Source organism: Vipera ursinii (genome assembly GCF_947247035.1).
Source record: "Vipera ursinii genome assembly, chromosome: 3".
NCBI classification, from domain to species: domain Eukaryota; kingdom Metazoa; phylum Chordata; class Lepidosauria; order Squamata; family Viperidae; genus Vipera; species Vipera ursinii.
The window spans coordinates 140,111,164-140,133,158 of record NC_139516.1 but is presented as its reverse complement, the minus strand read 5'-3'; the positions used below and the strand labels follow the sequence as shown (position 1 = coordinate 140,133,158).

The 21,995-nt window shown below is 33.8% G+C and overlaps 1 protein-coding gene across 6 annotated transcripts in view; it reads right to left on the bottom strand.

The window, feature by feature from the left end:
* RELCH (RAB11 binding and LisH domain, coiled-coil and HEAT repeat containing) overlaps window positions 1–21,995 on the bottom strand; it is a 62,083-nt gene that overhangs the window by 16,022 nt on the left and 24,066 nt on the right. For 4 of the 6 annotated variants that reach the window (XR_014492074.1, XM_083359131.1, XM_083359132.1 and 1 more), the window contains 11 exons: window positions 21,471–21,546; window positions 20,938–21,033; window positions 11,767–11,879; window positions 8,868–8,958; window positions 8,428–8,499; window positions 7,446–7,586; window positions 6,673–6,837; window positions 4,856–5,003; window positions 3,404–3,560; window positions 2,205–2,328; window positions 654–702 (listed from right to left, as the gene is read on the bottom strand). Coding sequence is in view for 5 of the 6 variants with exons in the window: in XM_083359131.1 (XP_083215257.1) it covers window positions 654–702; window positions 2,205–2,328; window positions 3,404–3,560; window positions 4,856–5,003; window positions 6,673–6,837; window positions 7,446–7,586; window positions 8,428–8,499; window positions 8,868–8,958; window positions 11,767–11,879; window positions 20,938–21,033; window positions 21,471–21,546 (1,232 nt within the window). In the remaining variant the exon portion in view is untranslated. Of the gene's footprint in view, window positions 1–653; window positions 703–2,204; window positions 2,329–3,403; window positions 3,561–4,855; window positions 5,004–6,672; window positions 6,838–7,445; window positions 7,587–8,427; window positions 8,500–8,867; window positions 8,959–9,936; window positions 10,047–11,766; window positions 11,880–15,972; window positions 16,082–20,937; window positions 21,034–21,470; window positions 21,547–21,995 lie in introns of those variants that run through there. The other 2 variants (XM_083359134.1, XM_083359135.1) reach the window with 2 other exon arrangements.

The window sequence follows — 21,995 nt, the reverse complement described above, 5'->3', positions numbered from 1 at the left end:
ACCTCATTACTTTGGAATAGGTGAAGGCACATCTATTCACATGATATGGGTTTATCCCTATATTGCTCCATTTTATAATATCCAACTAAACTGATAATAAGGTGTTGTAACATTAAATATAGTTTCAAGATGTACTTCTGAATTACACATACAAACATGAAAGGCATCATTATACAAATATTTATTTTTTATTTCTTAGACCTGTACCTTATCTTTTGGGACTTATTAAGCATGGGAGAGACAGCACAAAAAGATTACTCTTTAATGGTTGAAAAACATCATGAGCCCATATTTACTGTTTTAGATCATAGCTATACCTTTCCTTCTGGTTGATGAAGTAGCTCTTTATCAAAGCAATGAAATGACTGATCATATGACCTCAACCCATAAAGTAAAGGGTTTATAATGGGTTTAGAAATTAGGCTTAAATGTTTCCTATATGTAGTATGTTTGAATGTATTTGTTACTTTTTTCTTTTTTATATATTAAAACAAAAACCTTTTTCAAAGTTCATTCAGTCACTTGGTTATCCTTTAGTTTTATTTTTTTAAAATGTTGAATTGTGTTTCAAAATCTTATTTATAAAAGTGATGATCTTGATTTTTTTTGCAATTAAGCATTTAAGGACAAGTTTAAGAAAAAAATATACCTACCAATGTTCTCTTCAGAGAGCCGTAAAATTTCCTGGAATTGCGGTTTTACCTAAAACATGGACCAGAAATCAAAGCCACTTTAACGTCTTCAAAGTTTTAAGAAATAATGTGATCATTGAATATTAAATAACGATGCTTTAGGAAACCTTTAAAATATTTGTATTTATATTTTTCTCATATATTAATCAAGCATTAATTTAAGGAAACTGGAAGAAAAAACTAGAAAAATGGAACACTTTTATTTTATATTTGCCTTTTCAATTTTTTGACTCAGACATTAATGGTTATTCATTTGGAAATGTTTTTTCAAAATCATTTGCTATTTTACCTGAACCACTGTTATTTAAATCTTGGAAGTCAATGGCTGATATGAACATGTAAGATATTGGAAAAACATGGAAAAATTAATTTGTAAGTAACAGCACTATTAATAAATTTAAGGTTATAAAAAATGCAACCACTGTTACCATTTTCTTTAAAAGGAAAAGAATTTTCTTTTGACATTCAGGTGATACAAACAAATGTACAGAAATAACTATGTTAACAGAATCACCAGCCTCTCCATTTTATACATCATGCTGTAACATTAGCCAAAAACTGATTGCAGGAAGTCTTTGAGTATAGATTTGTATAACTAAGCTTCATGAGAGCTTCAACTGAATGCAGCTTTTGGGGTTGCCTGGAAGCCTTCATATGTAGAACTCTACACAGGTGTTGTGATTTCTCCCCAGCCAGTGGATCAGGCAGCTGAGTCTGAGGAATCAGAGGAGGAGGAGCCTAGAGTGACATCAGAGTCAGAGGAAGGCTCTGAGGAGCTCCAAGACTTACAGTATGACGAGGAGCCTGCCCCCTCTACTTGCGCTCAGGCTGAGACACAGCTGTGCTGGGAGTCTGAGTTGGACAGTGATGAAGCACAGCTGGGAAATATCTAGAATGCACGAAAATGCCAGCAAGAAAAGAGAGTAGGGCAGAGGAATGCAATGGGGTGGCTCCAAAGGCAAAGGAGAAGGCATTAGGAAGCCACGTCTTGGCTGAATAATAAAAAGGAAGGTGTGGGAGGTGCTAGTTGACAAAGTCAACTGTTTGTGTTGAGGATCCAGTTTCTGTGAACTGTGTTTGTTTGCCTTGGACATTGGCTGAAGATATGTGAGCCTCTTTCACCAAGGTTGTTAGTAGATGGAATATTGATGTCTTAGTATGCATTTCAATGAATGTAATCTAATCTTTCTGGAGAATTGCATCAATTGGATTTTAATTAACTACTTTGTGTTTAAATGGATAATTGCAGGGTACAGTGGAAAAATGTGTTGGCAGACACATTTTCTAATGTTGGTGAAATAAAAGCATTTAAGGTCTACATACTACAATAGAAAAACCAGAATTAACAAGAATAGATAAGGGAAACATTAAGCAAAATCATGATAAGATGTAGCATCCTTTTAATAGAAAAAAAATGTCTGAGAAGAGGGAAAACTAGATGTCTTCTCTAAATCTATAATTTCATGTTATCATTCCACTATCTATATAGAGAATTGTTATATTTCATTATACCTTTGTATTGGTGAAAATTTTTCCAAATGTTCGGCAAAGTCGCCAGAAAAACCTTGAAAATTCATGAACACATGCTGTTGAAGCTACATTGATTTTACCAACAATTTCAATAAGTTGAGGCAACCTGAAAAATCAAGATTAAGATTAATGTAAACTGATTCTTTTCCAGGAAAACTCGACGGTTCTTGGTGTTCAGGTCCAAAGAAATTATTTTATTTTCATTTACAATTTTGATGTGATTACAAATATAAACTTATATTATTCAAGCTTCCTAAAATTAACTAAGATATATTACAACTGTTAATGATAATGGTTCCATTTTCGTATACATTTTTGCATACAACTGTAATCGAACCTGGAATTTCCATAAGTTACAATGGTTGTAAGTCGAGACACCTACATCACCAATCCGAAAAAGTGAATGCTGTGGTTATAAACTGAATGCCACAGTTGTTAAACAAATCCATTAGTTTCTATGGTAACCAGCAAAAAACATTATAAATTGCAGTTATGTGACTATAGAATGCTGTAACCAGCTGTAAAGATGAACCAGTTGCCGAAAACCTGAAATGTGGTCATATGACTGTGGGGGTGATGTTAGATGTCATTAGAACTCAAGAACTGGGCTATAAATACTTTTTAGGGAGTCTGTCATAACTCTGAATTTTTGCTAAGTGGCTGGCTGTTAAGCAAGCACTACCTATAGTTCCTGATAACATTACATGGCAGTGCTAGTGATGTCATCAGGAGTCAATCATAGTCAATACTAAATAGGACTGTGCCGAATATTTTCTGCACAGTATTTTAAATTTTATTTACTTTAATATTTTAAATTTAAATATTTTAAATTTTAAATATTCTGAGTTCAAAACAGTTAAGTTTGAATTTGAGTATGAGTATTCTAAGTGTTCTGGCTATTCTGGAAACATCTAAAGCTTTAAACATCAATTTAAATTTAAATTTGCAGCATTTGTGGAATGGTCAGAACAGTATTGAAAAATGTCTAGCAATCTTGGGACACCTCATCTTAATCTAAAAGTAATGGTTTTGAATTAAGATGTTTAAATATGTAGACGTTTTGCATGCTACCTGTATTCATCTGAAAAATGTTGAAAGATTGTAGCATAAATTTTCAAAGGTAGACATTAAAATATTAATTAATTAAAATTATCAAATGGAACAAAACAAGGAGAACTTACAGTTGATTGACAACCCATAGTAAGGTATCCCATCCTGTGGTACCCTCATGTTCTAACTGGTAATCATAAAGTTGCAACAATACAGAGAGTTGTTCACGACTTCCGATTATAGTGGCCACGTCCTGTAGAGGTGATACAGGTCTTGGGAACCTTGTTACTGAAAGCAAACAACCAAAATATTTATCTTCAGTTGATCCAATAAGAATCAGGAACAGAAATAATGGGTGTGATTAATTTTTAATCAACAATTTTTATTCAATTTGTCTTCCAAAAAGCATTAATAAAGAAGGATGGATTGCTTGTATTTCTCCAGGTATTCTGAATTTTATCAGTTCTACCCAGCATGACCGATGCTGAGGTACTGAGGTATGATGAGACATAAATAATAACATCTTGAGAAATACATAGCTCCCTGTCCCTTGAATCAAAGGTATACATTAATATTGTTGTTTCCTAGGAACCTGTGATTTTAGTATTAAATTTCAAAAAGTATATCTACATTTAATTTAGACTTTGCCTGTGGGAAGCAGGCACGGAAATTTGCAAATACTGATTATGTGACTGTGGGATGCTGCAACCATCATAACTGTGAGTCAGTTGCCAAGCACCCCGATCATAATCTTATGACTAAAGGGTTGTTGGGATGGCTGGAATTTTGGAACTGGTTGTAAGTACCACTCATTTGGTGCCTTTGTAACTTTGAATGGTCACTAAATGAATGGCTGTTAACTGAAGACCATCTGTCCATCTTATGTCTAGGGTCGGATTCCTTAAAGAAAACCTTCAACATATAGCTTTTAAATATTGTTTAACTAAAACTAAAACTCTTATTTTCCACTACTGGTCTTACTGATTAGGAGTGATGGGGCTTGAGTTCAATAGTATCTAGAGGACAATACAGATATAAAATCCTTTTGGAAGCTTTATGATTGAAAAACAAAACCGCTGAGAACCTTATCAATTTAGTATTAGGAAAAATATATCTGAAAGGAACCAACTGCATTCACACATAATGATAACCTAGAGGGCTTTAAATTACTAACTGAAATCACCTGTTGCTAAATCAAGAGGACTATTGTTTTTTTATAATATTAAGAAAACAACTGGATCACTGCATGGTTTTTGCACCAAACCCCCCCCCCCAAAAAGCTCATCAGGATTGTGTATTTTTTTTTAAAAAAACCAAACACCCCAGGCTTTAGTTAAATTGATAATTACATACATACACGCATACACAACACACACACACACACACACAAATATATATATATATATATATATATATATATATATATATATATATATATAGTATATTATTATTTTCAAAGGAAGCATTAGAATTTCCAAACTAAACAAAGAGAAAAATGGCTGAACAACTCCAACAACTACACCAGCATTTCAATGATATCTTATTTCTAAATAAAGCTTTACAGAAAATACTGAAGCAGGTACCTTCTATATGTGGGACTTCTCCCTGAAGCTTAGCTTTGTTTGTAAAGGGGGCATCTTGCAACACCAGTGCAAAAAGAGAAGGTATCAAGGATTGTAAAGCGGAGAGATACATGTGGAGTTTATGTTCATCTAATCCATGTTCAGTCTCCTGAAACATATTCCAGAAATCTAAGTTAAAACCTGGCTCTTTTTTTATATTACATAGCCACTCAGCAACATTTCATACACACACACACACAAACACACACACACACACACACACACACACACACACACACACACACACATATATGTATGTATATATATATATATATATATACACACACACACACACACACATACATATATGTACAGATACATATATACATACACACACACATATATTCATTTGATCAGGCAGACTTTTATTATGATTGATAACAAGAACTTCACTTCAAGAAGGTAAAAATGAAAAGTAACAAAATAAAAGAAGATAAAAATAAACTAATCAATATGATTGTATTGTTTGTAAAACCGATGTACAAACAGTATTGCTAAGCACACTGGTTTGTGCTTAAATTGTAAGCCGCCCTGAGTCTTCGGAGAAGGGCGGGATATAAATGGGATTAAAATAAAATAAAAAATATAAAATATATGAAACTTGTACTACATTCAAATAGACTCAACCATATTGATTTGCTAACAACTGTACAAAAAATAAACTGAATGACCTGGAAATTTAGTCACTAGGGGAAATATAAAATATAGCTGTGTATTTTTACAAATGGGCAGTACAGCAATATAAGGATCATATTTTCAACTGCCATGTTGTTAGGACGCTTGCTTGACAATCAGGAAAGCTCGCATTTGATATCCGAGTGCTGCAGAGTGCGGTGGGTCATGTGGTTTAGGATGCTGGGTTGACAATCAGCAAGCATGCGTTTGAGACCCAAGTGCTACTGCATGGTGGAGTGAGCGCCTGTCAATTCACTTCAGCTCCTGCCTACTAGCAGTTCTAAAGCGAGTAATCACAATAGATAGGTACCACTTTGGCATATTAACAGGGTCATGAAAGGAACCTCAAACCGGGCGTCCCTTGGGCAACAGTAATGTCTCCGTTGAATCCTTTTATGCCAGAAGGGCCTTAGTGCTTCCAACATGAAAGCAGCAGCAGTTTTCAATTGCCCCTTTGCCACAAGGAGAGAATCTTAAAGAATAACAGATTTTCCTGAATTTCCCTCATGGACAGCTGTTGGAAGTGTGTGAAAGTGACTTATGACTGTTTTTCACTTATGAATATTGCAGCATCCCCGTGGTTATGTGATCAAAATTTGGATGCTTGGCAACAATATGTATTTATGACAGCTGCAGTGTCCCGGGGTCATGTGATCCCCGTTTGCAACCTTACGACAAGCAAAGTCAATGAAGAAGCCAGGTTCACTTAACAATAATGTTACTAGTTTAACAATTGCAGTGATACACTAAACACTACGGCAAGAAAGGTTGTGAAATGAAACAAAACTCACTTAACAACTATCCTGCTTAGTAACGGAAATGTTGGGCTCAATTGTCTTCATACGTTGAGGACTACCTGTATTTATATTTCCACTATTTTTACATACATCAGAAATTATGCTACAAACTTAAATTGGCAACTCTAATGCCTTTAGAAAACTGTCTAGCAGAATAATAAGAAAGACGGATGATGGTCCTGTCCACAAACAAATATATCAATACATCTGTCCCTTGAAGTAAAAGGCACCAAAGCTATTCGGTTTATATTAAAAATTCTTATTTTTCAAAATGATAAAAAATATCTTGACTTTTTATATATTTACCTTGAGTAGTTTTTCAATTTTACTAAGCAATGTAGGTATAAGATGCAACTGTAAATTTCCTAATTCTGTAGTCCAAGCAGCGTAAGCTGGTAAGAATACTTGATGAGTTGCACTAACTACTCGTTCTGAGGGATCACCCAGTGCTGAGAGTAGCAGTTCAAATCCCTGGCAATAGAAGGAAAAACACATGTAGGAATTTTATTTAGCTTAAATATATAACATAACCAAAATACCAGTAGAATTTTATGTACATTTTAGGAGGCTTAGTTTGTAATTCTATTGCAATTCTGCAACTCTATGCTGTGGCCTTTCCAAATAGAAAAACAGCAGGAATAAATAAAAAACACAAATAAGAAATCTGATCACTCTGCACCTTCACAATCACAACTGGATTCTTTGAGACAGCAAAACACAAAAGGAGTCCATAAGAAATGTTTTGATTTAGCATTTTATGTTAAACTTAACATAAACCTAATTAAATTAAAAATGTACTTCTGTTTTAAGACCTCAGGAAAAAAAGCAAAACAAAAAAAGCTAAATACTTGTTTTAAATTTGTAAAATTTCAGAGTAAATATGATTTATAAGACTAAGAGTAAAAAATGAGTAACATCATTCATATAAAAATTGCACAAGCATTCTAGATATTGGATGATTCTGAATAATTTAAGTAATCAAGGTTATTCAGTAATTGTGCTGAATATTTTATCCCAGATCCCTGTAAACAATATATTTCATACGCTTGTACTCATATACATATAATCAGGCACAATACCTGCTGGTATTTGTCTCGATCATCAATGTATCCCATGATGATACCAAGACTTTTGATTACAGCTTCTCGTACCAAATCTGCTTTATCTTCCATTAGCATCTGCTGTAGCATGGAAAGAACCAATGAACTACGAATTTCTTTCTGAAAATAAATAGTAATCTAGTATTAGCCAGTGCTACATAATTCAAAACTGCAAAGGCAAATTAGTAGCAATATATTTCAATCAGCTTTTAGTCAAAGAATTAGCTACAGAGAAATGACAAATGAATATAATCCGATGAATGATTTGACCAAAATAATCCATTTGATTTTTGAAAGACTTCAAGAGGACGATTATTAAATTTATCATATGTTGTTTCAGATGGTTGGTGAAATAAAAACATGCCACTTAAGGAACCCTCTGACTCAATACTCTTTATTTAGTTTTACTTTTTTAAGATTTGCTTTTTGTTGGTTTTTGCAGCTCCCCAAAAATGCTTGTATCTTGGTTTATATTACATTTTAGTTTTGATTTTAGGAAAGTGTACTTTAAAAGTAAAGCATGATTTTAAAAAATATGTTAGACGTTTTTAAAACCTTTTTTTAAACGTTTAACAAGTTGTAAATAAAAGAAAATGAACCTTACATGGCCATGAACTCTTGGCAAAATATAAAAAAATGCTAACAAAATATAATTGATAATTGGCCAGTACCCCAAACTTTCTGAATTCCTTCCAGTTTTGGCAGTGTAATTTGGGGAGGATATAAAAATGAATAGTTGGATAGGGAACAAGAACACCGTAGATTACTTAGTTTTTATAATAGACCATGTTGTTTTTATTTGCCCCTAACAATAAGTTGGGAATATGATGACGCCTAGTACAGACCTCTTTCTTGAGTCTCACTGGATTTGGGTTAAAGGCCATAGCTTTAATCACTTGACAATGTATATTCAATTTAAAGTAACAACAACAACAACAACAACTGCATATAGAACACTTACAGGAAGATATGGTGCCAATGCTCCACAGGACTCTGCTACTAATAGCCGCCTTTCTGGATATTTGTGATTGATCTGTGGAAGATAATTTTTTTTCCATTAATATTTGTTAACATTCCTTTTTTCGCTTACAATATTATTTGTTATAGATCCCATATAAAAAGTGAACAATAATAAGTTGCATTTCAGTACTCTGCAATTATCTTCTATTTATAGACTGGACATAAAATTTCTTTGGTTTCCACAAAAAAGCTATGCCACTGACATTTGACTTGAGATATGACCTATTCAGATTCTGATACAAATTCTTCTTGATTTTTGTTAGCCTGGAATTCATTCTGACAGATTTATGTACCATCATATGTGATTTAATAAATGACCATATTACTATGGCTGGAAAAATATGATCTCATAGTGAATTACATGCAAAACAGAAATTATACCTGCTCCCAACACTGTGGCAAGAGTTCAGCTTCTACACGAGTAGGTCCAACGTGCTGTGCAAATGCCACACACCCAGTCAAAATCATTTGCCTAGTAAAAAAAACAGAAACAAGCCTACAATGAAAAAACATGCTAGTATAACCTGCAAACATTTAGCAAACAGCAGATGCACCTTCTGAAGGAATAATTAAGATAATTTGAACCAGATGCTCTTTTACTCACAGCCAGTCAACAATTGATAACACAAATAACTTTCAAAGACAAGCTCTTTTAAAAAGTATTTTTTTCTTTATTTCTGTGGGAAATGCACACTTTTATCTTGCTTTTGTATACAATGGAATTGACTTTACAGGTAGTCCTTGTTTAGTGATTGTCTCGTTTAGCAACTACTCAATTACCATGGTTATGAAAAAATAATCTTATGGCAGTCATTCCAATTATAAGCTTCTCAGGCCTGGAAAGCAAAGCTGAAGTAATATCATAAATACAGTCATGATTCCATTTAGGGACCTTTTTGCTTAATGATTGAGTACTGGCCCCAATGTGATAGCTAAATGAGGACCACCTGTATAAAACTGCTGCTTGTATTGTGGAAAGCAAAATAAATGCAGTCATTGCTTTTCATAAGTGAATATATACATACTATAAGAAAAATGCTGTAGACAAAATGATCCATGATGTGAATATATACTATACAGAATAAAGTCAGGATTATTTTAATTATGCAAAATTAAAAATATACTTAATGTGATATACAAACTGAAAAAAGGGAAAGAGGAAAAGGAAAAAGTAGCTCTTTTATTAATATATGTAAAAACTTTAAAATGTTCAAGACCATTTAGCCTGTTATAAAGTCAGATGATTTGGTCAATAGTGTACTGATGATTTGTTTGAATCTAAAAAATATTTAGTTAGTATCTCCCATATATCAAATTTAGCCTATAAATGTGATAAAATTGGCAACATATCGCTGAACATTTACTTTTCTATGAAACTGAATCTCTAGGAGCCTCACACTATATTTAATTTTAAAAATGCTTTTAAGAAACGTAACAACCTGCTACCTACCATTCAATAGAGGGGTAGAAATAGTCTTCTAAGCTTTATAAAGATGTCAGTTCCTCAATTAGCACTGCATCATCTCCCTTCAAAAATTAAATTCTGCTTGAAGAATCTGCAGATAGCTCTAAGTCTGTGCTGCAAAGCCAAGACAACTTCTCAGATAATTTGATTTTTTAAATATTTTCCTAAGGACAGTCTCATGAGACACAGCCTGATGATTAGAACTTGACAATGACTTTTTTTGTTCTGTTACTACCAAGGCTATATCAAGGAGTATATTCCAAGTTTGAGGATCGACCATTAACCTATTTTCTATAAGTTTTATGAACAGGGAATGGATATATAGTATGTATTTCAAACCAATCCATGGTAGTTTTATGACTGTTCAGTAAGACTATACTATGAACTATTTCAAATTTGAAATAAGTTATGAATATAAAAACAGTAGCCTAAAGTAAGGCAAAATAGATGGAAGATATCTAAACATTTTTAAAAATACATACTCAAGTGGTTTATACAAGAAAGATAATTTGAAGAAATCAAAAAGGGTTTTAAAAAATAAATTAAACTATTTTGAAATAATCTAATGATTTCAGGAAAACTGAATGAAAAGTGGCCTGTTTATACTGAACACGGCAAACATGTTTGTTTTTACAACTCAATGAATATTAATATTATGAAAGGAAATACTTTTCAAAGTGGGCAAACCTAAGGGTAATTTTGTCATTAGGCAGAGTTAGAAGGTTGATAAAGATAAAATGCAGCAATTTGGTTTTTTGTTTTTATAATCAGGGATAGCTACTTGTAGAATTTCCTCTCAGCTATCAAAATCATTCAGTCAATAATCTGTCAGAAATAATATGCACCTATTCCTCAGTCCTTTTTTCTTTTTCTTTTTACAATCCTGTAATTATTAATTCCGGGTAGGGTTGGGATGACTAAATGGAGCTGAGTGTTTACTGGCTGTATCCCCTTCCTGATGCCTACATGGAGTTCACAGCAGATCTCTTCTCTTTGTGTTCTGAGAGAGAAGCATCTGCCGCTCCTGTGTTTCCCCAAAATAAGACCTGGTCTTTTTTTTTGCCTCCAAAAGAGGCACTAGATCTTATTTTCTGTGTTTGTGTCTTTTCCACTCACCACATGGCGACGGCAGCGACAGCCCCGCCCAGCCAGCCCACATCTTCTGCGGTCAAAGGAGCAGCTTTATTCTGCAGCTGAGAATGGAGCTCAGGCCTGCATTTCACAGTCAAAGGCCTTTCCGGAAGGCCTGTGCAGCTGAGAACCGAGCTACAGATTGAATCCTTAGTGAGGCAAGTGTCAATCCATGGGAGCTCCACCCCTGCCCTAACTTGATTTTTAGGTGTGCACCTCATCCCAAAACTAGGGTTTATTTCTGGGGTAGGACTTATATTAGGCCCAACCACCAAAATCAAGCTAGGGCTTATTTTGGGGGTAGGTCTTACTTTCGGGGAAACACGATACCTAGGATTGAACTCTCAAACTTCCGAGTGGGAGGCGAGTGTCTTCACTACTAGGCCACCACGCCTCTCCTATTACTCAGTCCTAACTGCCGAATATATCAAGGGAGTAAAGATTATTAGGAATTTATACAGACACAGGTTTTTTTAAACTGCTGTTCTATACTGATGCTATGAAAATTATGCTGCCATTTAGAACATTGCTGAAAAATGCTTACATTACCTTTGGCAATTTATACAGGTATAATGTTTAAATCAGACTAGAAATTTATTGAGGGAGCATCTGCAGTAAATAAGTAATCCCCAACTTAAAGAAAAGTCAGAAAGAGAAAGCCTCCTGCTAATATAAAGCACACACCTTTGTTCATCATCTGGCCTTTTGATCAAGTTGAACAGTATGTGTAGGAGTTGATCTCTTTCTTTAGGTTCAGGATGGAGGCAAGCTGTACACAGAATAAGTGGAATCAACTCCTAAAAAGAGTGTGAGTAGGAAGAAAAGCAAAAGCTATCAAGAAGAAATGTTTAAAACTCTAAAGAGTAATAAAATTATTTCACATATTTAATTCATTATCAACACAATTTATTATCAACACAATTCATATTTCTTATGAACTCAGAAAACATTGAGCATAAACATTATAGCTGTACGTTCTAGTATCTGAACAATCATGCTGGAAAATTGTCTTAATTCATGTTTCCTTACTGAAATTGAAGAAAAGAAAGTAGTTTAAACCACTAAAAATGAGACTGAGTGTAAGGTTAAGTTCTCATTATGCTGATTGACATACAATAAACTTAATTCATTTTTATTCTGATACATTTATATATATTTGAAGAAAGGCAGTTCTATCAATGAACTCTCCTAAATTGCTTAATACTCATTATTAAAAAACAGACAAAAAGAACTTTATGCCTATTTACAGAAGTTCAATCTGATTTGCAAGCAACTTATATTAGAATTCTGATATTTTACCTACTTTATGTGTTTTCTGCTACTATACAATACGCTTTCCGAATCAGAAGAAATTTAAAAGAAAATGGGTATAATTCAGAAATGCTTCATTTTTTATTTTTTTCCTGCCATGTCACTATCAATCAGATATATTAAGGACCATTCTATTGCTGTTAAAAGATATAACTTTGTCTACATGGAAGTACATACACTTCACAAAATTGTGGTAAGGTCTGTATATTAAGAGCAAAAATCTTTCTATATAGATAACTTTTCAATATAACCTCTAAATCAGATGGCATAGATTCCCAAAGGCAGCTCTTTCCTTGATCTTTAAGCCCAAGCTAGACATTTTCAACAATATCCTGAATTAGGAAGATTTTAATACGAAGTTGAATTAAAAAAAGATTTTTCCTTAAATCTTTATAAACAATGAAAGATGATCTGAATGGACTACTTTAAATTCCACATATTCTCTGCAATTTGTTAACAAAAGCAAAAAACAAATCAGACAAAAGACTCAAATTTCAAAATTCAAAGAAATTAAAATATCCTAATTTATTCCAACTTTGGAGAGTACATGTAACAATATAGCAATATTTCAGGATGGTAAAATTGGATGTCCAAATTTCTCCTTCAGAAAAAAGGTATTAAGAATTGAAACATTCATTCATGTTTTTGCTTTATAGCTTAGGAGCCACATAAGATCTATAGTTTAGTATCAAATTGTGGGAATCAAAATTGTAGATATAGGCTGTGGATTATACATACTAATTTCTAATGTTGGCTATGTAATGAGACAAAATAGTAATACTAGTTAACAGTGCTTTTTTTGTAAAAGAAAATGGTGCCGGAACTCACACGTCATACAACCCGCCTTGCCTACCCTACAAGGTTCCATCCAAAAAAGGTGCAGGAACTCCATTCTGAGCATTCTATGACAAAAAAAGCCCTGCTAGTTAAAGTCCAAACCCATCTGGATTGCTTATTTCTTGAATAGATGTATTTGATTCTGTCCCCATCGAAGTATTGGTAGGAAAATACAATATCAAAGCAGTTAGACTTTATAGGTTTTTACAAATTGCCTGGCAATTTGTCAGCTGACTAGCAATGAACCCCACTACACTGCCTTTCAATAATAAAAATATATAAAATTATTTTGAAAGATAGCAATGAAACTTGGAAGACTAACTACATGAAAGATTTGGAGACAAGCTTTATTAATAAAAGGAAAAGCTATAAGACAGAGTTGAGCTTCTTTATGTTTATTGCAGTTTCTATTACCATGACATTTCTTCTTCCATTACAATCTAATTATATAACTTAATATCAAATGACGTTGATTGTATGAAAAAAAAAGTCTTGCTAAGGGCTATATTTTTGCTTGCTTCAAAATTCAAATCTTTCTCAGCCTCAATAATCTTGCATTTAAGTAGGCCCAACTACTGAAAAGAGATCTTAGGCAAAATACCGCCCCATTTTAAAAGGTTGAATCAATATAATGGATTCTTTGAATCAAGTCTAAAAAGATGAGTATTTTTTATAGAATATTATTCCAACGAATGCAATGCAAAACACTATGGCTGTAAAAGTCTCGCCAAGAAACTCTAGTTAGGAGAAATCCAAAATAAAACAACTGTTTACAAATAGAATAAAAATGATCAAAGAATGGAGAATGTCTTGGCTGAAGAGAAGGCCCTGAAAGGAGATTTAAGATTTTTCTAAACAAAACTACTAGCTAACTAAAATAAAGAAAACACCTTAAACTATTTCCGTATCTCTAAGAAAACATATTATATACATAAAGAAAGATCTATAAAGGTAATGTAAACATAATTGGAAGTCTCTTAAAATAGACTTGATGAATTGAGAAGATTTCACTAGTTTCAAACAGAAAAAGATGAGAATGTATTTACAAATTAAGAGTCTAAATATGACAAAACAGGGTGAAGAGTTGCTAAGTGGAGTCACATCTTGATGAAGACTGCTGACATGGCAATTGCACAGGGCATATATATTATTAATCTCATGATATACAACATGGGAAAATTAGTTTTAATTGATATTTATTTTAGTTAATCCCAAAACCCTACTTGATCACGGAATCTGAATATCCAATAATGCTGTGGGGTGCAAAGAATTTATATTGTTGTTTTGATACACATACACACTTTGTATGTTTACATATTTTTTTATATTTTGAAATATCAGAGGAGAAGCAATCCTGAACACATATGTAGTAGTATTAATCCTCTTTACACATTTGCTGGCATTATGTAACATTAAATAAATAAAGCAATACTCCTTTCTCTTTACATACAGTTTAGGAGTTGTGGTTTCAACTGATAAATCAATATCAAACTTTGAGGGTTTTTTTAAAATTTGTAGAGCAATTGTCTAGAATTTTTTAAAAGTCGTAATTCCTAATTTGCACAGTAAATAAAAAATAAAGTGAAATTAAATTTTGGATTGTCTTTTCCTAGTAACAGGAATTTAGTTTTATATAACAGTACTTCCTTGTTGATCTACTTCAGGCATGTCAAACTGCCGGCCCACGGGCCGGATGCGTCACACTAAAACTGCGCCCACCCCATTGCCGGCAATGGGGAAAAAGTCATGATACGTCATGCAATGTCACGTGACACCGTGAGTTTAACATGCCTGATCTACTTAATACTACCATGGCCTTGCATTGCCTGTAAACAGAGTCAGCGCTATTCAATTCTTAGTAAAAATACCAAACTATGTTGTAATGATCATACCTAAGTATTACTGACATAAAAAGGTAAAAGGTAAAGGTTCCCCCCACACATGCGTGCTAGTCGTTTCCGACTCTAGGGGCCGGTGCTCATCTCCGTTTCAAAGCCGAAGAGCCAGCGCTTGTCCGAGGACGTCTCCGTGGTCATGTGGCCGGCATGACTAGGCGCCAAAGGCGCATGGAACGCTGTTACCTTCCCACCGTAGTGGTCCCTATTTTTCTACTTGCATTTTTACATGCTTTCGAACTGCTAGGTTGGCAGAAGCTGGGACGAGTAACAGGCGCTCACTTTGTTACGTGGCACTCGGGATTCGACCCGCCAAACTGCCGACCATTTGATCAACAAGCTCAGCATCCTAACCCACTGATCTTGGAAGTATATTTATTGTTATTTTCTAGAAATGAGAATGGAGATTTAAATGTGGGTTTAGAGTAGTTTGAAAATACAAACAAATTATAAAGAGTTGAAGGAAATCACCAGTTTGAGTGTTAAAAACAATATTCAGCAGAATAATCGCTGAAATATTTGTTGAATTTTTAATTCTGAGGTTCTACTTAAGTTTTTATTAAGTGGAATTTTTATGGTCATAAACAGCAAGTTTCCATTCTACAAAGTGATTCTGAAACTTTCAAAACTGATTAGTCTATTTAGTTAGACATGTAGAATTATGCAGACTTTAATTACATTTATTAAGTCTTTGAAAATAGTTTTGTGACTATTTTCCCTTCACCTGAAAAATATTATGGGATGAGATCAGTAACATAAAAAGGTATCAGTTTATTATCTTTTGCAAGGTTGTTTCATTCTATCTAGGATGGTTGATGTGGGGCAGGTACAAGGCCGATGCTTTTACCTTGCAGAAAGCTGGATACTGACTCTGTTGGAATTAGCTGTGTGTCCACGTCCATTGGTCATATTCTTGCATGCATTTTATAGGATTGGAGCGTTCTCTGCATCGCTGCATCAGTGCTTCTAAACTTCCTTCTATCAATGGGAGTGGAGAAACAATGAGAAACCTTCTTGAATGTCCTAATGCATGTTCCATGTTTACTCAATGAAGGGGAAAAAAAGGGATGACAGAAGCAGAAGGACAAGAGGATTTACTGAATGGGAAGTAATCCGGAAAGAGCTCAAATGCTATATAAGGACTCCCTATACTTGAAGATCTTTTAGATTTTTTTTTACTTGAGAACTCTTCCAGTAAAAAGAGAGAATATAGTTGCCTTCAGTGTGCTGAACTCTTATTGAATTGAATTGAACTCTTATCTGAATTGATTTTCACTGCCTTATTTCTTAGTGAATCAAGAAGTGCAAGAATGTCACAACTTATAGGAAGAATACAGATCAAGTTCTTCTGAACTTAAGGATTTGGCCGGAGGCTATTCCTAAGATTCAAGGTATATAATTACAGTGCATAGGCACAATTACTATTTTATAAGATTACCATAAAAAAAGACATGTCCAAAATGTTAGTTAAATTTACTTCCAGAGGAAAAAAAGAATGAAAAATAATCTGCCCATGAAAACTGTAGCATGTGGTCAACATCAAGGAAAGAGGCTTCTGCTTCTATAAAAAAGTGATTCTTGCCTATGTTGGGAAGTTATACCATGTGTGCCAAATTAATGAAATATACATTTTTAAAGCTTTATATCAAAGAACTTGCCTATCATGGCATCTTTCATAGACATACTCTGATCGCTTAATACTATTGTGCCGTATTTTTAAATGACAACATATTACTTAACCTTTTCCCCCCCCTCAAAGTGGTGAAAGCATAACCCCAAAGGTCTCAAGCTAAAGCTCACAACTCTAAAGGTGATGAAATTATCTGCATATGTTGGGGGACTGTATTTTTCAATCCTAGTCAGGCATGTCCATGCAAAGTGTAAGCACTGTCAAAGCCTGCCCCAGCCTTGCCTGGGCATACCCAGAGGTTTGCAAAACAAAAGAACAAGCAAACCCAGAACAGGTTTTGACAGTATTTCTACTTTACCTAAGCAAAGCCTGGAGTGAGTTCTGAGTGTTAGTTTGAGCTACAGGTCTCAGAACAGATTAAAATCAGGCACAGAGTCACTGTAACTGGTATATGTCTCTGGCTGGTTGATGACTTCCAGTGTGTGTGTGTGTGTATGTATATGTATGTGTGTGTGTGTATATATATATAAACGTACACACACACATACATATGTACGTACACACACGCACACACACACACACATATCCATCATTTTTGGAATGTTTGAAGAATTATATGTGTTAGTGAAGTTCAAAATACTTGTCCTTTATTTTAAGTTTTTAGTATTTCAAAATGAAACATTTCACTGAATTATAAATGGAAAAGAAAGATGACTGTGCTATCGGCAGTGCTGAAAAAGTTAACATAAACCAAGAACGTACAAGAAAATGTCTTTTAGTAAGAGGATTATTTCTTATCCAACCCTAATCTCAATAACATGATTACATTTAATCATGATAGGATGACATAAATTTATTGATCATTTTAGGGGATAGTTAACTCGATTCTTTTAAAAACATTTGGTGCCGTCAAATGATATTCTCTTTTCTTCCAGCAATGCCGCCCCAATGCCAGTAGATTAAGAGATGGCCAAACATCTTTTTTCCCCTCTGAATTCAGGATTTCTACAAAAATTGACTATGTAATTTGTATAATTCTATTGGAAAATGTTGGCTAATATTCAATGAATTTAAAAACTATTCCTGCACATCTAATGGGAGTTTAAACTTTACTTTTATGAAGCTACTCCCCTTAGTTGTGTGACAATTTTTGAAACTGAAAGTAGGTTATAAGAATACCATGGGAAATTGAAAGCAACTAAAGACCCATAAACTTGTCAATGACAAAGTAAACACTCTTAAGAAAAGAAATAAACTGTGCCATGGCCAAATTGGGCAAACTGCCTTCTTGGATTACAGATAGTTCTTGACTTATGACCATTCACTTAACAACTGTTTGGAGTTATGATGGAATCCCCAAAAGCTACGTGAGACCTAATTTTGAAGTTCCAATGTCAACTTCCCCACAGTCACATGATCACAGTTTGGGTGCTTGGCAACCAGTCCGTATTTATGGTCATTTGCAGGACCCCACAGTTTCATGCCTGACTTTTATGATGGGTTTTGTTGCAAACCGGTTTCTGTTTTCCAGTTTTGGGCAAAATGTGCCTCGTAGGTAACAAAGGATTTGTTTGATTCCTGTGATGTTTGCTTTGTGAGCTCGTCTGCTTATACTGACCGCTGTGAAAAGGTTTGCAAATTTGGGCCAAACCACAAGCTCATCCACTTTACCACCATTATGATTTATGATTGTAATTGCCAGCCTCATAACTCAAGGGCTACCTATGATTTCATGATGGAACCATTTAGAAGTAAGAATGCTAATCTCTAGTAATTTCTTGAGGGGAATAAAGATGGAAAGAAAAGGTGGCTTCACACATTTTGGCCCCAACTTTACCTTTCCAGCACTGCCATACATACAGCCTTCAAAAAAAGAAAGAAAGAAAGAAAGAAAAAGGATGCCTACACTTGCTCCATGAAAAATATCAGCATACAGAACCACTTATCTATCTATTACAAAGAATCCTATAGATAGCAGCTTTAACTGTGAAGCTTCAGAGAATTATTGTACAATTATAATGTAGCAATATAGTAAGCAAATTAGCTATGCAACTGCATAATTTTTCAATAAATGAACCTTCAAATGAACAGAAATTGTTAACAAACTTCATAGGATATACAAAGGTCAGCTGGTTTTTTTTTGGAAATAGGAATTAAAAATGGTTATAAAAAGTATTCCAAGAAGCTTGTTTATTACAGCTTTGCATAGAACATATTATATCTTTTGCTATAACTCTTACTAAAATTATTGAAAAAAAATTCCTGGAATGCAAATTTTGCCTAGGAAATGCTTAGTGCTTCTGAACTAAGTTATTGATTTATCTCTAAATAGTTGATCTCCATAAGATATCGAAACTAATTCCGAAATTTATTTCAGACTAAGAAATCGTCTGTCCATCAACATGAAAAACAATTAACTTTAAAGCCCTTTCAGTTTCGCAAAACTAATCTCATGTTAGTTTAGAACTTGACATTGAAAGATTTTAAAAGCCTATTCATATACATGCCATTAAGTAGCATCTACAATATTGTTTCTGCTAAAATTAATTATTTAGGTATGGAAACTAATATAAGTAAACTTTGAATACTATTTTCTCCCAATTCTATACTTTAAATTAACACTATACTGTACCAAAACTGGAATGAGCTAAATATGTAATATTTGCTATTGATTTTGGATTGTGTCAGAAATATAACACCTTAAAATTAAGGTATAAATCTAGCCCTCCATTTCTGATTTGTTCGTTTTTGTGATAATGGAAGGAGTGTTCGGGATATCAAATTAACTAGTACTGGAAGTTATACAAAATAAGGAAAGAGTATTCCAGGATGAAATTATTCCAATGGGGAGGAGACGAACAGAAGCATGAACTTTATGCTAGTGCATAAATAGGAGCCTAGTTAACCATTAATACTTCTTTTCTTCTAAATTCAGAAAGCTTATTAGATTCTAAGGATAGTAATAACGTGGTAATTGAAAGTTGTTAGCATTCTCTATTATTACTTGGCTATGAAAAAATTACATGCAAAACCCAAGATTTTAACATATATTTACCAACTTTTATGAATTACGTATCCACTCAAAGTTTATGATTATCTATTTCCACACATGTGCAGGGATTAAATAAGCAAAAAATAGGACTGCAGAAATATATAATGTTGGAATATAACTAGGAACTGCAAAGAAGAACTAAAGCAGCATCCTGGCAAGCTGATTGGCAACAGCCAGAAATTGGTAACTGATCCTGACAATTTAATGTAGCCCATATAATAGCTTCTACTATAACTTAAACAGATGTATTATTTCATACAATTAGGCGTGCAGCATATATAATCAAAAATTGAAACCCAGGATAAAGCATCAGCTATTGGAAAATGTAGTTAGTGACTGCAACCTGAAGGATCAGTACACATTTCTTGACTTAGTTACCTTCTCATAAAGCTCACAAAGTTAAATGCCAAAGTGCATTACTAGATATCTAGATTAACAGGTAAAGCTAAGCTGGCTCGAAAAGCAATTTTGAATTAAAACAAAGAAAACGCATAGAGAACCAACTCATCTTCAGCTCAGACTTCATTATATCATTAGAAATACATCACTAAGAGCCAAATGCTCAGTTAAGATTACACGAAAGGCCCATGTTGATATCAACAAGCCAGACTTCGGGGTTCCAGCCTGCCAATGAGTGAGCAACATACAGATCTTGCTCTAATCACTCCCAATTATTTGTGCAAACTACTGACCGTTCAATCTAGCCATGCTGTCTGTCTGAATATGGCTGTTAATAAGAAGGGTAAACATTTAAATACGTATTGTTTTTAGAAATAACGTAACAGGCAAGTTCACTTCAATTGAAAATTTAGTTTCTACTCAAATACACTGATACTAGAACCAAGTTTAGCTAATATAAGCAAAAGTAAGGGCAAAACAGATGGACTCACAGTAACAGCCCTGCAAAGTGCCTTAAAGGATCTTAAGCAAAAGGATAAATAGCAGGATACCATGCTGTTTTGCTAAAAACTCACCTGACATAGATGTGCAACCATTTTCTAGGAGTAGAGATGCAATGCACAAAAGTGAGAAGATGATTGCAAGTAACAGACTTCAATATAATAAATAATACATAATTCTAAATGAATAAATATTGTGTGAAACTAAACAAATATTCCTACATTTCTTACCTCTCGTTTTGCAAGCAGGACATTAGGAACAATATGGGGTAAACAACGTCCAAGCATCAGCATGACACTTTTTTCACTATCAGCAATTCGAGACACCTAAAGTGCAATTTTTTTGGCAAAGTTATATACAGCAGTTGCATTATATAACATGTCTCTCATAAAATGGTTTGAATTTCTTTCAGAAATTAGCATACAATTCAAGTTTAAAATAAAATGTCCACCTTAAACGTATCTGTGTTATCCATTATGTAATTGGTTCAGAGAGCTTACTGGGATAATGAGAAAGCACCAGAGTGTGAATGACTGTCCAAAGGATATTAGATTAGTATGTACCTAGTCCAACCCATTCATGTGACAATTGGATAAGATGGTCAAATATATTACCAGCTCAGATCTTAAGTTATGCAAAGGTAAATGCATAAGCAAGTGGCCAGAGGAAGAATGAAAGAACAACGAAAGACTAACAACCAAAGTTGAAATTGCTTAATTCTTATCACTCAATAGGAATTACTATTTTACAAAAATAAATATACCTCTGATCCCAAACGGGTCTCTGCTGACATCTGACAAAATGACAGCAATGCTTGATGGAATGCAGGTGATAACTTCCTGAAATAGTGGGATGGAAAGGGAATATAAAACATATCAAAAAGCTGTTATTTCTACAAATCTATTTATTTCACAACTAATAATTAAAAAATAAATCTTCAGTTTAAAAGTTTAATTAAGAATTGTATACTGGAGCCCGAACAATCCTCAGAGGTATAACTGATCTTTAACAGGATTCATAGAGTTGTGATATATTTTATTTAATTATAAGTTATTGAATAAAAGCACAGCTGACTGAAGTTGCTCTATATTCTAAACCTTAAACCATGATTTATCATTTATGCACCATGCTAAGCCAAAAATGAAAAATTATGTTATGGCTTGGCAAAATATGTAAACCTAGTCTGTATTAATGCAATCTATTAATTTCTGAAAACATGTTATAAATGAAACAGAGAGACAACTGAAAAATAATCAGCGTTGTCAAGAGTCCTTCCATTACATGTTAC